The 18,783-nt window shown below is 42.0% G+C and overlaps 1 protein-coding gene across 2 annotated transcripts; it reads right to left on the bottom strand.

Moving 5' to 3' along the window:
* Window positions 1–126: 126 nt before the first annotated feature.
* On the bottom strand, window positions 127–16,240 carry LOC116515452 (guanylate-binding protein 1-like). Of its 2 annotated transcripts, XM_032227503.1 has the most exons (12): window positions 16,136–16,240; window positions 15,376–15,569; window positions 12,525–12,652; window positions 11,085–11,194; window positions 8,847–9,043; window positions 7,736–7,978; window positions 6,170–6,450; window positions 4,856–5,068; window positions 4,583–4,685; window positions 2,366–2,559; window positions 1,104–1,274; window positions 127–321 (listed from the first exon to the last, which is right to left on the bottom strand). In XM_032227503.1, exons 2-12 carry the CDS (start codon window positions 15,545–15,547, stop codon window positions 292–294), a joined length of 1,842 nt encoding a protein of 613 aa, XP_032083394.1. In that variant the 5' UTR covers window positions 15,548–15,569; window positions 16,136–16,240; the 3' UTR covers window positions 127–291. The 2 variants fall into 2 exon arrangements, with proteins under 2 accessions (XP_032083394.1, XP_032083393.1); XM_032227502.1 differs by lacking the exon at window positions 16,136–16,240 and having other exon boundaries at window positions 15,376–16,119.
* Window positions 16,241–18,783: the final 2,543 nt, after the last annotated feature.

Raw genomic sequence — 18,783 nt, 5'->3', positions numbered from 1 at the left:
GCAGTAGTGCCTGCCGGAACCCACTCCTGCTCTACTCCTTCTTTACGTTAAAGTAGACATATTGTCAGAGTTCCAAGTAATAGACCCATACCAAGAAAAACTCCGAGGCAGATGAATTCCTTCAAAAGTAGCTTTATTGGATATATCATATTGGCACAGCCCTGGTGAAAAACAGCTCTGAAGGTTCCTGCTGTTTTTCACCTAATTAAAAGTCAATGTTTTCTCTCCACTCCAAAGAATCTGTCACATGATCCAATCACGGTGTTGTCCAGTTGCCTGGCGACCATGCTCCTACTTTTTTCGGTCACGTGTGAGAAAAACCTTGGTTCACAAGAGAAAGTATTTTATTATGGATACAAAAACCCAAGCTATCTCTAATCCCTCCTTCCTAACCCTCAGCTCCAGTGTGACAGTGCACTGAAGCTCCAACATGGCTTCGGCCAGGCCAGCTTCAGAGTTGACACATACCCAATTCAAGGAGCTGTTCTTTATATGTTTTAGCCTCCACTCCCCTGATCCTCTTTGTTGCTCTTCTCTGCACTCCCAACACCTTTTTTTACACTGTGGCAACCAAAACTGGATGCAGTATTCCAAGTGTGGCCTTACCAGGGCATTATAAAGTGGTATTAACACATTACGTGATCTTGATTTGATCAAGATCATAGGAGGAGATTAACATGAAGCCTGAATTCAACTTATGAAACCTTTCATGACGCTTTGAAATCAAATCTCAGGCTTCTTAAAGAAATCCTTAAGGTCCGAGAATGATTTTGCACGCCATGAGTTTAAATCTATGTAATGAATGTAAAATAACTGTATCATGAGGGCAGCCAGGTCCTTTCTAGGAAGTAGAGGCACTTCCTGGGAGAGAAATTTCACTTGAAATAAAATTATCTGGATTAGAAAATCGATTCAGAAAATGCTATTTATTGTCCTAATTAACTTGTTTTTCTTCTGCCAGACCACTTTGAGTTTCTCACTTCTTTAAAAAAAAAAAAAACCTGACCCCTGAAAGGTTATACAACTCTTAAAGCGGGGACATCTTTTTAAAAAATCCATGCAGAAGTTCTGGATTAGAAACGCTTAATTGATTTAAAACATACCGTAGAAAGTATGGGTGCTGCAATATTTAGTGCAGTTTTAAATAAGTCAAGAGTTGTGTCGAGCCAACTTGGTCCTTCCGCAGCTTCCTTTTCGGTTTTGAGCTGCTGGATTTCCTTGCTCAGTTGGTCTGCGTCCTTCCAGAAACCCTCTTCCAATAAAGCCTTCTGTTCCTGCAGGCAGAGCAAGCATCATTATTAGAGTGAAAGGAGACATGCAACTAGTTTTGCAGACCAGGTTCAACAATAGATTTGGCCATTTTACCCCCTCTTTCCTGGGCCACATCCAGTCCTTTAGAGGCCCATGTGAGGTCAATGGAAATTAGGCATCAAATGAAAATAAATACACAATTCTGAGCTTTGAAGGTACAGACACATCTCTTCCAAGGTCTTTGCTGCTCCTCTTCCACGTGCTCATCCGTTATGGCAGGGGTGTCAAACACAAGGCCCGTGGGCCGGATTTGGCCTGCGATGTGGTCAGATTTGACACATGGGGCTGTCCTGGAAAATGCAGCCAACCCGCGTCCCTTCGGCCTGATCTACCCAATGCAAAGAGGAAATATGCCAGCAGTTTGGGGAGTGGTGTCAAGCTGGCCACACCTACCCAGTCAGCCACACCCAGTGAGTGGTGCCAAACTGGCCATGCCCACCCTGTGAGCCACACCCACCCGGACCCCAGAGGTCAACCACAGCTCGGATGCGGCCATCAATATGACATTGAGTTTGACACCCCTGCATTACAGCATGTTTCTTGATTGCTGTGTTTTTTTAATTGTTGATGGTTGGTCCCTAAAAGGCAGAAGCTATTCAACGCTTCAATATCTCCACTGTCAATGCAATTAGTCTTTGACTTACGATCATAATTGAGCTCAACATTTTCTTGACTTTCTGTTCCTTGACTTTCTTTACTACTAGAGTAACTCTGTAAGTGCTATGAACTGTTGTGACTAGTTTTGTTCTTCCTTGCTGTTTCACAGCACATCCCCCTGAGCACTAGAAAGTTTTCGGATGCTCCCTCTTCCCCTGATGGTACAATTTCCTTTTTTTAATAAGGTCCCACTGACTTTAAAATGTACCCCGTGCAAATAAATGTATTCCAACGTTATCAAAATGACATGAAGTGAAGAGAAAGTGACAAAAATAAAGAAAGAAGCACTTGTGGTATACAAACTTGTTCTAAATCCATTGCTTTTCTCTTTTGAAAGTCTGCATATTTGTTAATACCCAACTGCCTAATTACAACAAACCATTGCTGAGAGCGTTACCCTGAGTTTGCTTTGCATCATCTTCTCATACTCTTCCTTCATCTGTTTCCTTTCTTCCTCCATCTTCTCCATTAGCTTCTGTTGGTTCATCTCATAACTCTGTTTCTGGTCCTCCACCTTCTGTTGGAGCATTTTCATTTCCTGCCTCTGGACCTCATCCTCTAGTTCTTTGGCTTTGGCCTTCATTTTTTCCTCTAAACCAGGAATAAAAAAAGGACAAACATCTGCAGGTGGTGTGCAAGGTGGCTCGATTTGGTAGTCTGCAAATACTGTGATAAGTGAATAGATTTGGCATACAGGCAGTCCTGGCTCAACTGTAGTAATTGGGACCGAAATAAGCCACAACGTCATGTGACTGGGATGCTTAGCGACACCAGTTCTGGCATCACATCATTAGCCACTTTAGTTATACAATACAATGCAATAGCAGAGTTGGAAGGGACCTTGGAGGTCTTCTAGTCCAACCCCCTGCCTAGGCAGGAAACCCTACACCATATAAATGGCTATCCAACATCTTTTTAAAGACTTCTAGTTTTGGGGCATTCACAACTTCTGGAGGCAACTTCTGTTCCACTGATTAATTGTTCTAACTGTCAGGAAATTTCTCCTCAGTTTTAAGATGCTTCTCTCCTTGATTAGTTTCCACCCATTGCTTCTTGTTCTACCCTCAGGTGCCTTGGAAAATAGTCTGACTCCCTCTTCTTTGTGGCAACCCCTGAGATATGGAACATTTCTAGCATGTCTCCCCTAGTCCTTCTTTCTATTAAACTAGACATACCCAGCAACCGTTCTTCATCCTGCAACCGTTCTTCATATGTTTTAGTCTCCAGTCCCCTAATCATCTTTGTTGCTCTTCTCTGCACTCTTTCCAGAGTTTCAACATCTTTTTTTACATCGTGGAGACCAAACCTGAATGCAGTATTCCAAGTATGGCCTTACCAAGGCATTATAAAGTGGTATTAACACTTCACGTGATCTTGGTTCTATCTCTCTGTTTATGCAGCCTAGAACTGTGTTGGCTTTTTTGGCAGCTGCTACACACTGCTGGCTCAATTTGGGATGAACACCCTTTGACTCCAAGAACCAGGAAGACTACTCTGGTGACCCACAGGACACAGATAAACCTCCAAGGACTTCAACGACCCTCTGAAAGGATGCAGAACTGTAGTGACTAGTTTTGTTCTTCCTTGTTGCTTCACAGCACATCCCCCTGAGTCTACAAGGAATATAAATCCTTCCATTGCCCACTATCCTTTCAGAGCTGAAAAAATTTCTTGGGTGAGAAGCAGAATGTCTTCAAAAGAAAAAAACAAGAAAGTCCAGTTGCCTCCTGAAAAAAGCACCTTTGGGAAAAACCATGACTTGGATGACTGAGAATCTCTACAGAGTTCCATCATTAGGTATGATGTCACATAATCCCCACTTGAAACCTCCTACTGGCTTCTCCATTGACTTTGCTTGTTGGAAGCCAGGGAAGATCACAAATGGTGATCACCTGACCACATGACCTTTTCTGACATGGTTGTTGAGTGAATCATCCCCGTTGTTAGGTTAACCCAGCTTCCCCTTTTGACTTTGCTTGTTGGAAGCCACTTGGGACGGTCACAAATTGAGATAGCACTAGCACTTAGACTTATATACTGCTTTACAGTGCTTTACAGCCCCCTTTAAGTGGTTTACAGAGTCAGCCTATCGCCCCCAACAATTCCTCATTTTACCCAGCTTGGAAGGATGGAAGGCTGAGTTAACCTTGAGCCTGGTGAGATTTGAACTGCCAAATTGCAGGCAGCCAGCAGAAGTAGCCTGCAGTACTGCACTCTAACCATTGCACTACCACGGCTCATGACAACCTAGGTTGATGCAACAGTCATAAACACATGCCAGTTGCCAAGCCTCCAAATTTTGATCACATGACTGTGAAAATGCTAACAGTCTTAAGTGAGAGGAACCACAGTTGCAAATCACTTTTTTTGGTGTTGTTGTAACTTTGAATGATCTCTAAATAATGGTTGTAAATTGAGGACTACCTGAGAATATGAGTACATTTGCAAATATTGAATAATACGGCAGAAAAAGAAAACCTCTCTATTACGAAGTTAAATGGAGAGGAAAGCCTTTTTCCGATGAGTGATGGGTTTAATGATAAATAGGTCTTTTCCCACCTTCAAAGCAGAACCAACATCCCACCATCATCCAACAGCTTGTTCACACATTTACCTTCTATTTCCTTCTCTTTCTCTTGAAGGCTCACATCACTTTGAAGGATGGTTTTGCTGATGTTTTCCTTGCTCTGGAGGAATTCTTTCAGGATATTCCCTCCCTGATTGAAGGGGAAAAAGAGAATAATCTGGAGCAGTATAGAATGAGAAAGAAGTTTTGCCAAAGTAAACCAATCCAAAGTAAATCAACAATCTCCCCAGAGGATGGCCTGGCTCTCAAAATGAGAGCGACAAAATGAGTATTAATTTGGCAACCCTCATCATTTTGTACCATTATTCCTTTCTTAGGTGTCTCCAAAAATTGTTTCTCCACTTTTTGGAGGTCATTTACAAATTCCTGGTGGCCACCAGATCGGGAGTAGCTTCCGTTCTTGATGTTCTGCTCCAGGTTCTCAGAGAGTGAATTCAATAAAGCTGAACAGATTTTAGAAGATTCCCGCTCATTTTTCCTGCAGTACTCTTCCTTTTTGCTATCCACAGTTTTCTGTTAGGAATAAACAAAACAAAGCAAGAGCTGAGATTTAACAAAGAAATCCATGTTTGTACATTGTATAAATTTGAGTGATGTCCCGTGATTAAACAGAACTTCATCACAATTTGAAATGACTCGTGCTCTTCCTTCAATTTAACTAGAGCAGTGTTTCTCAACCTTGGAGGCTTTAAGAGGTGTGGACTTCAACTCCCAGAATTCCCCAGCCAGAATTCTGGGAATTGAAGTCCATATATCTTAAAGCCCCCAAGGTTGAGAAACAGTAAACAAAAGGATATTTAAGCCTTAGAGCAGGAACATGATTGTCCATAAAAGCTTGAGGATGACATTGCTTGCCATCTTGTCAGTCTTACTGGCTGTTCCTAACCGCACCCATCTTGTATCTTTCTGGGCAATCATGAATGTTTTTAAGCAAAATATCTGGTGGCAGCCATCCTCCACTTGATGAAGAAAATCTACACAATCTGTGTGAAACTATAACAAGAATACTATGCTCTGTATTCTTAAAAATAGAGAAACTACTGGAGGCCAAGCATTAGGAGCCACGGGCCTTAAATATTGTCTACGTACCCATCCTTATACAGAAGATATGGAGGCCAGGATACCAGATCCCACAGACCTATAAGCCTTAAATACTGTCTATGAATAGAGGACCTGTGGAAAGCTACAAGAACCAACGCGGGATGATTGGATCTGGCACCTGGGTCTGGAGAAAGTTGAGCAGGATGGAAATCTTGAATAAACTTCACACGGATCCAGCAAGATCCAGAGACACTCTGGACAAATGAGGCTATTTTACCCCGTCCTTCCTGGCCTTTGCACTTTGCGATTGTGGTGACATGCAGACAGCCTCATGGATGTTTACCTGCCCTTCGTGTCCTCATCAGTACACACTTGAGGACCTCACAGCAGTGTGACAAAACACAATTAATGTTGCTGGTTTCTGGGCAAGATCTATTTAATTCGCACATATTTTAATCTTGTATCGTATTTTTTAATTTATATGTGGTATAGTATGCCTTATTTTAATTATGATGCTTCTGACACAAATAAACAAACATCTTCTATGAAGGTTGCTGTCTTATTATTACCTACCATGAATTCAGCCTGGAACAGACGTTTATCATCCTTAAAGGCACGAGCCATGAACTTTTTGAGGGCTTGTTCCTCACATTTTTTGTGTACATCCAGGAGTTCCTGGAGAGTCTCAGTGGGTAGCTCCATGCTTTGCTCCATCAGTTGTGCATAGCAAGCAACAGCTTCCTGCAAGGCTGCCCTGTTCTCAATCTCCGCCAAGGCCAAGACTTCATTCTCCAGGCAGGGAACGTTCCCACTAGAGATTGCATCCACATAGCCCTTGGCTAACTTTGCCAACACTGCATAGACAAACATAATAGATTGTTTGGAGCATCAGCTGCATATATGGGTGTAGATAGTATGGTATTGCGATGTCTATGATTGTAACCTTATTTTTCTCAACCAGTGTAATGTCTGATGTATTATGCGCCAGTATTTTGTCCGTTTGTATGCGAAAATCCCACAAGATCTTGACCATCTGATTTTCGGTGACTTTTTCAGGCTTATGTTCCCATCAGTTTGTTGCTGTTTAAATATTATAATTTTTGCACAAATTCCAATGGATCATTTGTGCTACTGAATTGTGTCGCATTTTATAATCAATCTGCATGATTTTTTTTTACAGCAGCTGAGTATGTGATCTATTATTATTATTATTATTATTATTATTATTATTATTATTATTATTATTATTTTAATCTTTGGTGAGAATTCACAGCCTTTGGGGCTGGTTGGTAGCTCAACAGCTCGAGTCCTAACCAAGGACCTAGGAACTGTTAAGGTAACGTCGGAGGATATAAGCTGTTCCAAGTAGGGTGTTTTTTTGTAGAGTCTGGATGTTCAAGTCAGGTAAATTTAGAATTTCCAAATAGTGAGGTAGCCCTTTGGGTATTGCTCCAAGGGCTCCAATTACAATTGGGACAACACATGATTTCTTTTTCTACAGTCGCTCAACCTCAATTTGCAAGTCCCGGTATTTTGTGATTTTTTTCTTGCTGTTTATGTTCAATTTGTGCATCACCAGGTATTGCAATGTCAATGAACCATACTTTTTTCTTTTCAACTATTGTTATGTCAGGTGTGTTGTAGGCCAAGTGCTTGTCAGTATCTGGATTCTGAAGTCCCACAAAATTTTGCCTTTCTCATTCAATTCAATTCAATTTATTAGATTTGTAGGCCGCCCAATCCCAGAGGGCTCCGGGCAGCTTACAAAGAACAAGAAAATAAAAAAATAAAAAAAATAAAAAAAATAAAAAAAATTCCCCAACATGCATACGTTCTGATCGGGGCTGGACCCTACATGATAAGGTCAACAGCCCCAGGCCTGCCAGAACAGCCAGGTTTTAACAGGCCATAAGGGTGGGTGAGGTCCGGACCTCTAGGGGTAGCTGATTCCACAGGGTCGGAGCAGCCACAGAGAAGGCTCTCCTCTGAGGCCTTCTCAACCAGATGGTCCCAGTGGTCATAAAATGGGTCATAAATTGGAGCAAAACTCACTTAACAAAGGTCTCACTTTGAAATGGAAATTCTGGGCTCAATCGGTGGAGGACTATCTGTAGTAAAAGTAGAACTAGAGGAACTTACAGTTGCCAGTGACAACGTGCCCGCCTGGAAGAGTCTTCTCTCGAGAAGTCCAATAGACGTAACGACAAAACAACTTCGCTTGTTCCACAAATTCAGGCTCCAGCTCACTGTCCTCCATCTGTTCTAGGAAAGGTAACTTCTTCCTTTTTGTAGGGCATTCAAGGACGAAACACTTCCGGGTGGGGAAGAATAGCCGGATGCATTTGCGTGGCAGATTGAATGTCTGCTCCTTTTCGGTGTTCCCTAGAAAATAACATGTCCATCTTCAAGGTGAGTCTGAATTGCATCTGCTAGTGGACATTTCATTGGCGAAGGCAGGACTAAAACTCACAGTCTCCTAGGGATTGGCCCAAAGTCACCCAGCTAACTTCCATGGCTAAGGTGAGACCAGAATTCACACTCTTCCAGTGAAGGCCCAAGTCACCCAGTCAGCTTTCAAGGCTAAGGTGGGACTAGAACTCACCATCTCCTGGTAATTGGCCCAAAGTCACCCAGCCAACTTTCATGGCTAAGGTGGGACTAGAACTCACAGTCTCCTGGTGATTGGTCCAAAGTCACTCAGCCAGCTTTAATGGCTAATGTGGGACTAGAACTCACAGTCTCCTGGTGATTGGCCAAAGTCAACCAGCCAGCTTTCATGGCTAAAGTGGGACTAGAACTTACTATCTCCTGGTTTCTAGCCTGGTGACTTCAAAGAGAGAGATCAAAGAAAAAATTGGAACTAGCAATAGCAGTTAGCAATAGCAGTTAGACATGTACTGCTTCATAGGGCTTTCAGCCCTCTCTAAGTGGTTTACAGAGTCAGCACATTGCCCCCACAGTCTGGGTCCTCATTTCACCCACCTCGGAAGGATGGAAGGCTGAGTCAACCTTGAGCTGGTGAGATTAGAACCGCTGAACTGCAGATAACAGTCAGCTGAAGTGGCCTGCAGTACTGCACTCTAACCACTGCGCCACCTCAGCTCTTTCCAAAACTGGCTCAAGAGACTCTTTTCACTAATAACCGAGGACCATTTTGTTTCTCCCTGAAGAAGGAAAATTTAGGCCCAATGGCTCCTATTCCTTATCCAAACGACCACGGAGATCTTCACACGGCATCTGTCATCGGTACCTGTTTTTAATTCCAGAGCATGTTCGAGATAATCATCCTCCGAGATGGGTTTCCCATCATGTTCCAGCTGCAGTGTGAAATCTCGCACCGTCCAGACAAAAGCTGGGAAGAAGCCAACGAATTCAGAAGTATCATTTCTATCTCCAGGAATGGAGGAAGCCTTGGTCTTGATATGTTCAGACAGCTCTGTCACAAAACTGTTGGGCCAGTTTAGGAATCCATACATGTATATAAAGTGCAGTGAATAAAGAGGGTGGCCAAGCAATTGTCAAATAAATGAAACAACATTATATAGCTCTCAAAACGAAAGAGTTGAAGAGCAATGTGGTTCTAATAACAGGCTTTGCTTATTCGTTGCCTCAACCCATTTTCTGCCTCTACACAATATCCCAAACCAGTTAACATTCAATCAATCAAGTTTAGCATGCTGGGAAAATGCAAACAGATGAATTTGGAAATGACGTAGGCAAGGATGTTCCTGAAAGCTGCCTCACTCCAAATCTGATTGCATAGAATAGGGATGGGGAATGATAGATAGATAGATAGATAGATAGATAGATAGATAGATAGATAGATGGATGGATGGATGGATGGATGGATGGATGGATGGATGGATAGATGGATATGGATATGGATATGGATGATATATAGATATAGATATAGATGATTAGATTATAGATATAGATATATAGATATAGATATAGATATAGATATAGATATAGATATAGATATAGATATAGATATAGATATAGATATAGATATAGATATAGATATAGATATAGATATAGATATAGATATAGATATAGATATAGATATAGATATAGATATAGATATAGATATAGATATAGATATAGAAGATATAGATAGATAGGAGGAGAGCCTGTGGCCTAGTAGTTAATACAACTGCCTAATATGTAATACAGCCCAGGTTCGAATCCCAGTAAGGGTATGGCTAGCTGATGAGAGCTAAATAGCTTGAAATAGATCTATACTAGTCTCCCTTTATTTATTTATCAGCACAAATGCAATATATATATATGTATGTATGTATGTATATATATATATATATATATATATATATATATATATATATATATATATATATATATATATATATATCAGTGTTTTTCAACCACTGTGCTGCGGCACACTAGTGTGCCGTGACATAGTGTAAGGTGTGCCGTGGGAAAATTACTTTATATATAATCAATATAGGCACAGAGTTAAAAAATTTTAACATTTTCTAATGGTGGTGTGCCTCGTGATTTTTTTTCATGAAAAAAGTGTGCCTTTGCACAAAAAAGGTTGAAAAACACTGATATATATTAAACAACTCTTAAAGTTTGGCAAAAGCTATTGAAAATATATTTGAGAGTACCTGTATTAAGAGGAAGTAAAAGAAAATGATACGTCAGTTTAAAGAAAAACTCTGTATCTTAAAAAGGATATTTATAAAAGAAAAAAATAATTATTATATAAGGCTAGTTGGGAGGTAGGGAGCTAAAAATAACATTGAAGTTTAAAGTTCGTATGCAAAAGTTAAACAATAAGATGTATTAGAAAGTTTTGACAGAAGCAAAAAAAAAATTTTTTTTTAAATGTTTACTACCTTGAAGGAAAAAAAAGGGGCGAAAGGGAGAGGAGAAAAAAAAGATTCCTCCTCCCCCCCCCTTTTTTTAGGCCAAAGAATTTGAAAGAATATAATAAACTTTATAAAAAAAATGGTGAGAGTTTATAAAGATTACTAGGTGCAAATAGAAATATATGTTATTTCCATAGCAAGGAAGATAAGGCAGGAATGGTTAACGTGATTATTTTACTTAAAGAGGAAAATATGTTCTTATTTGGATATCACTACTGGGATTTGCGCTCTTGAAGAAAAAAGAACTTTGATCGTGGTTTTGTTGATTAGAACGATTTGGTGTTATAGAAACGGCTAATTACATATTAATGAGTAAAAGCAAAAAGTTTGTCTTGTACTAAGCTAGGAAGAGTTCTCTTTCTCTTTCTCTTCCCTCTTGTATTCCCCACACCCTTTTCCTGTTCTCTTTCACGCCCTTATTTTTTTTCTTCTCTTTTCTTTCCTGGGTTTTATATTTTATATAATAATTTTTTAAAAAATGGGCGAATAACTGTGGCCCTTTTATGACTTGTGGACTTCAACTTCCAGAATTCCTGGGCCAGCTATACTTCCCCACCTCTGGCATCGAACAACAAAGCTATCCGTGAGAAGGATACTGAAGCTTGTCCAGAGCAGTCTGATCAATAGTCCCAATACTGTTGTAGACGAGGGTGCTACTCAGCAACACGGCCAAAGCGAAGATCCAGGTATCATTTTGAGGACTGCCCTAAAGAGGGATAAGAAAAAGTTATCATCTCTTTCTGACTTCTTCCGAGTATATAGCAAAATAACGGAGTTGGAAGAGACCTTGGAGGTCTTCTAGTCCAACCTCCTGCTCAAGCAGGAAACCCTATACCAGAGGTGGTATTCAGTAGGTTCTGACCAGTTCTGGAGAGCCGGCAACGGAAATTTTGAGCAGCTTGGAGAACCGGTAAATACCACCTCTGGCTGGCCCCGCCCCCATCTATTCTCTGCCTCCTGAGTCCCAGCTGATCCAGCCCTTCATGGTATTGGACCTGGGTACTTGAGAGACCGCCTGCTGCCAATCACCTCCACTAGACCGATTAGATCCCACAGATTAGGCCTCCTCCGAATTCCATCCGCCAGCCAGTGCCGACTGGCGACTACCCAGAGGAGAGCCTTCTCTGTGGCTGCTCCGACCCTCTGGAACGAACTCCCCGTGGAGATTCGAACCCTCACCACCCTCCAGGCCTTCCGCAAAGCCGTTAAAACCTGGCTGTTCTGACAGGCCTGGGGCTAAAGAGCTGTTGCCCCCGTTTCGAATGGTATGACTGTTGTGTGTTTTTAAATTATGTATTGTTATGTTTCGTCTTTTATTTTTTTGTCTGTACCCCCTTCCCTGATTTGAATTGTGAGCCGCCCTGAGTCCCCTTCGGGGGAAAAGGGCAGCATATAAATATAATCAATCAATCAATCAATCGGGAGGGAATGGAGATTTAACAGAATCCTTCCCCTGCCACGGCCACCATGCTACGGCCACAGAACCTGTAGTAAAAAAAATTGATTCTCACCACTGCCCTATACCATTTCAGACACAGGTTGTTCAATGTCTTCTTTAAAATCTCTAGTGTTGGAATACCCAAGGTAATGTCTTAGGAGAATGAGTCCAGAATTCATTCACTAACTCATTCATCTATACAGGGTACTGGGAGTTGTAGTTCAGAGACAATTAGAAGCCTTTAGATTTTTATCTTTAGATTTGGTAGAGGTATATTGGGCCTGATATTAATATTGAAATCTTTTTTCTGGAAAGTCATATTTAGTGCAGATAGTCCTCAATGTATGATCACAATTGGGAATTTTCATTGTCAAGCAAGGTGGTTTTTAAATGAGTCTTACCTACTTTTACAACTTTTTTTTTTTGCCATAGTGATTAATCTAGGATTAATCTATCTAAGCAATCACACGTGATCCTGGGAAACCATCCTAAATACCATACATGCCGGTTCTCAGCTTTTATCGTGTGACTGTTGTAAGTCAAGGACTATGTGTAATGGCATTCTTTTGTAAAAAGGAATATACAAACACAAACTCACCTTTTCCACGTCACCTAACCCCTCAGTATCCAGCAGGACAAGGGTTTGGTTAGGCCTGTCCGGATAGGGAACACACCACATCCAGATTCCTTTCGTTTTTGCTTGCACTGTGGAGCCCAAACAGAAACCTACAAATGGAAAAAATGTGATACGGTTTAAATCCCAAACGGCCGTCTTGTAATATGTGAGCTACAGTTAATAATAAGATACAGGTTTTCACTACTAGTTTTTCTGGTTGTTCATTGTCTTTACTCCTTGAAGCAGGAAGTTATGCAAGGGTGCGGTTTCCCAGATGAAAATAATCAAATATATATCATGTTGAACAGACGTTTAGTTAGTTCAGTTATTTTATTATCATTGCAAATGTTAGGAATATAATCTAACGGTTGGGTTGGCAATATATATAAATCATATAGCAATGCTATACCTGTTTTTTTAAATCATACTGTAAAATGTGATTGGTTGCTGTTTTCCTCAATCGGCCATAAGAGGGAGCCAGAACGACTGTTAGTTCTCCGTTAGATGCTGGGCTGATCTGATCTGAGTGTTTTTGGAAGCTGAAAGTGCCATCAGCTATTGTAAATTTTGCAACGGTGAGCAAACTTTGAATGCCGAACTGATTATATGATACTGGACTATGTTATTTGAATTATCCCTTAACTGAAAGATGTTGATAACTGACTGAATTATCCGTGTATAACTTGGACTGTTTGATGGACTCAGATACCTCTATTCCCACGAAAGTAAAAGCCTATTTAAACTGCAGTGTCTCTCTATGCTGGTTTGTGTGTTCTCCAACACAACTCTCACAACACTTCGCTGAACGTACTTGCTCTTGAAACGGGGAGCTTACCTAACAGCACTCATACAACAAAATTAAATGCCAACTTCAATGTACAATATACATAAAAAATAAGACAAAGCACACATCCTTCACATTCTAAACTATTGAATTGAAAACCCCTGATATTGCATTAATATTGCACTATATAGTATAATTCAATATAGTTACTTTTCTGGGATAGCTGTTTTTCAGCCTATTTGTTCTTGTTTTAATTGCCCTGTACCGGCTGCCAGATGGTAATAGTTAAAAAAAAAGGGTGCCCAGGATGAGATGGATCTTTAAGAATGTTTTGAACTTTCTTAAGGCAGCAAGGGCTACAAAGCTCTTCCAAAGAGGGGAGAGGGCAACCAATGATCCTCTGGGCAATGATGTTAACCTTCTGGAGTGCTGTCCTATCTGCCACTGTGCAATTGGCAAATCATACACGGGTTCAGTAGGTTAAAATATTCTCTATGGTGCAGTAGAAGGTCACCAGCAGTTTTTCATTCAGTTGTTGTTTCCTGAGAAGTCCCAGGTAGTGTAATTTCTGCTGGGCCCTTTTGACCAGTGCTGCAATGTGGGTACCCCAAGTCAGCTCCTCTTTTATGACAACACCCAGAAACTTAAAACTGGCCACTTGCTCCACTTGGTCTCCATTGATAAGCAAGGGCTGGATGGGTGATCTATTTCTTCTATAGGTAAAGGTAAAGGTTCCCCTTGCACCATAGGTGGGTTCCTACCAGTTCGCACCTATTCGGTAGAGCCGGTTCGTCAAATCTAACAAACCGGTTAGAAGAGGTTCCACCACTGGACCCGGAAAGCAGGCAACACCTACAGAAGGACCCACCACTGGTCCTTGGATATGATTATTCTACACTATCATGCTCCTATTTATAAAACTCAGCGCCTCTGTGAAAGGTAAGGATGACTACTGCGTTTGTGGTGCAATCAGAACATTGCGTGTGTTGAAGTTGTTTTAACGCAAACCAAAGATGCCTTTTAAAAAACAAGTTTACATCATATTCTTATGCATGCCAGTGCTGTGTGTGAGGTAATTTAAGGTGGTTCTGACAAGTGTTGTCGGCATCTTCATATCCGGTCACATGGGTGGCAAGCCACTCCCATCCGGTCACATGGGTGGCAAGCCACTCCCACAAAGCAGGTCACACCCACAGAGTAGGTTCAAACAATTTTTGAAACCCACCACTGCCTTGCACCTATATGCCAATCACTCCTGACTCTAGGAGGTGGTGCTCCGTTTCAAAGCCGAAGAGCCAGCACTGTCCAAAGATGTCTCTGTGGTCGCAACCGGTCCACCACATCTCAATAGGCAGACTCAACCCCCACCCCCAGAGAGGAGTCCCACCACTGATGTATCATCTGCATCTACTATTGATAATAGTATTACTGCCGTGAGTGGAAATGCTCGAAGAAATAATCCTCAAAGAAAGAGGGAAGGGGCTACATTTCTCAGAAAGAAAGAAAAAAACCTCAGGAGCAAAAGTATAAATATGCATTGATTAAATCAGCAGTTTAAAGTTTGTGTAACGGTATGTGGGAAAGGCCTTGGGCATCTAGGCCTGGAGACACTGCCTAAAAAATGGTTGAATAAGACGCAGCTCGACCCACAGATGGATAGTGGGAGAGGCAAGAGGCTCAGAAGAGACCCTCCCTAGTTTCTCCAGTGGTAAAGTAGATGCGTGGAGAACTGTACTTTCATACCGGCAAGATTCTGTCAAGGCAGCTTTACAATACGTAGATTAGCAGATTTGATTCCCCATCTGGTTTGCCCCATGGAGCCAACAGTAGTCATAAAAACTATGATAAGATTTTGCAAGTTAACATTGGTCCAAAGGGTTCCTTGTCACCGGATGATCATCATTCCTAGTGACCATTCGGATAAAGTTACAGTCCTGGACTCCACACTTGCCCTTCAGAGCAGAAAACCCTGGATTTGGGGGTGTTCCTTTTCCCACCCAGGGGTTTCACCTTGTGGATATCGCCCTGGTTCATCACAATCCTCCTCACCTGAATTTTTGCCAGCCAGCTTGTTCATCAGGTAGGACTTGCCCGTGCGATACAGTCCCACGATGGACACCACCACCACCGGCTGCCGGATTTCCGAGAGCAACCGAAGGGCCTCCGGAGAAACGTGGAGGCCATTGGGTGTGTTTTCAATCAGGCACACCGGAGCCTCCATCCTGGCTTTGGAGGAGATGCAGCTGCAGAGAAGATGTGGCAGCTGCAGGAACTTTCTTCCCAAAGAAGAACTATAAAAGACCCTCCCCCCCATGTTCATCACAGTGACATCAAGCCCATCCCAGGTCAATGAGCACATGGGCTTTGTAATCCCAGATCCTTTCTCAAGCCATCTCTTCCCCCCAGACTTCCAGAAGCCACTCAGCTGAAAGGCAGGGGGTCTCCAGACCCAACGCAGCCTCTGGTGGCACACCTGTCAGAAGGCAGGGATGGGCCAAAGGGGACCACCTACCCTGCAGCTTCTCCAGAAGCATTTCTGCCCAGAAGCCCCCCAACCCTCTCAATCTGCCCCTGTCCGATGGCAAAAAAACCCTTCTGGATCCCAACAGACTCTCCCACCAACCCTTCACTCCCCACCCCAGTTTCGCGGGGGGGGGGGTCTCTGCTTCTTGGATCCCCTGCCCCTGCTCGGCTAGAGCCAGCAAGGGAGACCCACCCACCCAGCCTCGCCGGAGTAGGAGCCCCAAGTCCAGAAAACCCCCGCCGCTACGGGCGAAGCTGGGGGAAAGCATCACCCATTCCCCACTACCGTCTTTGAAAAGGAAATCAGCGGGTCGCCCTCCGACTCTCTTCGCAGCCTGCAACGGTCCCTCTCCGCTCCTGGGCTCGCCTGGGAAGTTTTTTTATAAAGCAGCCGCCGAAAGCGAAAGCAAAGCCTGGCTGGGTCGGGTCTCTTCGCTTCCCCGAAATGGGCTGGTTTCTCGGCAAGGGAGTTTAAGCATCTACCATAGATGGGTCAACGGAAGACTGCGGGATGGAGAAATCTGGGCATCCCCGAATCCGATTTTTTTGGTCCTGCTCTTTGCACGCAGAGGGGAGTCCGGGCTTCTACAAAATTGCCATCCCTTTTTTTTGTGCGAATATAATCGACAGGAGCATTTGACAGCAGCAATTATAGCAATTAGACTTATATACCGCTTCATAGGGCTTTCAGCCCCCTCTAAGCAGTTTACAGAGTCAGCATATCGCCCCCACAGTTTGGGTCCTCATTTCACCCACCTCGGAAGGATGGAAGGCTGAGTCAACCTTGAGCCAGTGAGATTAGAACCGCTGAACTGCAGATAACAGTCAGCTGAAGTGGCCTGCAGTACTGCACCCTAACCACTGCACCACCTCGGCTCGACAGAGGGATGCATGGGCTCCCATATCCCATAGGTGTTTTTTTTTTTTCTCCCAACAGGTAACTGATCTTTCTGGTTTTTTCCTTGAAAGACGTTTCGCTTCTCATCCCAAGAAAGTTCTTCAGCTCTGGCTGGATGATGGGGAATGGAAGGATTTATAGGTATTTAATCTGAAAAAAAAGCACATTTGGGACCACCATGACCTGGATGACTGAGAGTCTCCATAGACATAGGCAGGTTTTATCTAAGACTATCATTAAAATAGATAATCATGAAAACTGCCCAGTTTATTACCGGGCTCCAGCTCCCAGTCCTGGATGACATCTTTGCATCTCCCTGTTTGAGGAAGTTGCATAAGAGACTCTTCCCATCCTGTTTACAATAGCAATAGCAATAGCAGTTAGACTTATATACCACTTCATAGGGCTTTCAGCCCTCTCTAAGCGGTTTACAGAGTCAGCATATTGCCCCCAACAACAATCCGGGTCCTCGTTTTACCCACCTCGGAAGGATGGAAGGCTGAGTCAACCCTGAGCCGGTGAGATTTGAACCGCCAAACCGCAGATAACAGTCAGCTGAAGTGGCTGCAGTACAGCACTCTAACCACTGCGCCACCTTGGCTCTTATTGTACCATAGTGACATTATGGTACAATCTTTTTAGACTGTTGCCTTCTGGCACAAGATACAGAACAATTAAAACTTGGACCACACGCTAGAATTGTATTTGCCAAAAATTGGCTAGGAGGGATGGAGGGAGGGGATTCACAAGGTGTTAAACATGGCCAGTCGTGCCTCAACTGCGATTGGCAGTTGTGGTGATGTCAGGTAGGGTAATATAAATACCCACAAATGCCTCCCCCACCCCCCCAGGAAATGAGAAAGTACCATCACAGGAGGAAACTATTTGGAAAATAATGGAATGTGCCGAAATGAGTAAGCTTACATTTGAAATTAGAGAATGAGAGGATGAGCAATACTATAAAGTATGGGACTTGTTTTATCAATAGTTAGATAAAAAAAACCTGGGAATGAAACTGTTTACTTATGTAGTAATAGTTTGGTTTTTTCTTGTTATGATATAGTGTACTATTCACATGATATATAAAGGACAATAATGATCTTCATGTATAAGTGTGGGATGATTTGAATACTTTTGGTATAATTGTATGTAGTGACCATTTTATATTAGAAAGACCTTGGTATGTTAAACGGATTAATGATGATGTAATGAACAATTGAGATATATATGAATTGAAATAGTTAACCACTATATGGATTAATAATTAATAATGGAAAACTATTCTTGGAACTCTGGATGATTGGTGACATTATGGTCAATTGAAAATATGAATGTATATTATACATGGAAATTCTTTGTTTTAACATTCGCTTTTACTTCTTAGAGATAGGTCATACTATAATACTTTAAAGATTCATTGTTATTTGATAGATAATTATGAATTTAAGCAAACAAGGATTGTTACAAATGAAAGAATATTAATGGTAATCTGAACACATAATGCTCAATGACAGCAAAATATTCAGTTATGTTTAATGTAAACCAGTGATATTAATCCTAAGCTTAAGAATTGATGCACAAACGACATGCCTGATGAAGTGGACGAAAGTTGTTCTTTGTTCTTCTCTTGCTTTGTTTTGTATGTGTTGTTTTGTTTAAAAAGAATAAAAATATATTTTAAAAAAAAACTTGGACCACACGTCTTCTGTATAGCTTTTATCCCAGAGCTATAATTGCACTCAACAATGAACTAAAGGGCCACAAACAGTGTGCTATTGGACAGCACTACTTGATCTGTTATGTGAATGTTTGGGTGGTTTAGGGGCCGGGATTTTTTTGGTGGGTGGGAGTGTATTTGGGGATTGTTGTCTGTGTTGGGCCTGGTCTCTGGGTGTTATGTGAATTTCGTTGTATCTGTAAACAGTGCATATACGTACAATGACAATAGAGTAAAGTAAGTAAGTAAATATAGTTTTTTTTCATGCACAACTTGAAGCTAGCAATAGCAATAGCAGTTAGACTTATATACTGCTTCA

The sequence above is a fragment of the Thamnophis elegans genome, chromosome 12, assembly GCF_009769535.1.
Source record: "Thamnophis elegans isolate rThaEle1 chromosome 12, rThaEle1.pri, whole genome shotgun sequence".
Lineage (NCBI taxonomy): Eukaryota > Metazoa > Chordata > Lepidosauria > Squamata > Colubridae > Thamnophis > Thamnophis elegans.
This window is presented reverse-complemented; position numbering and strand designations above follow the sequence as displayed.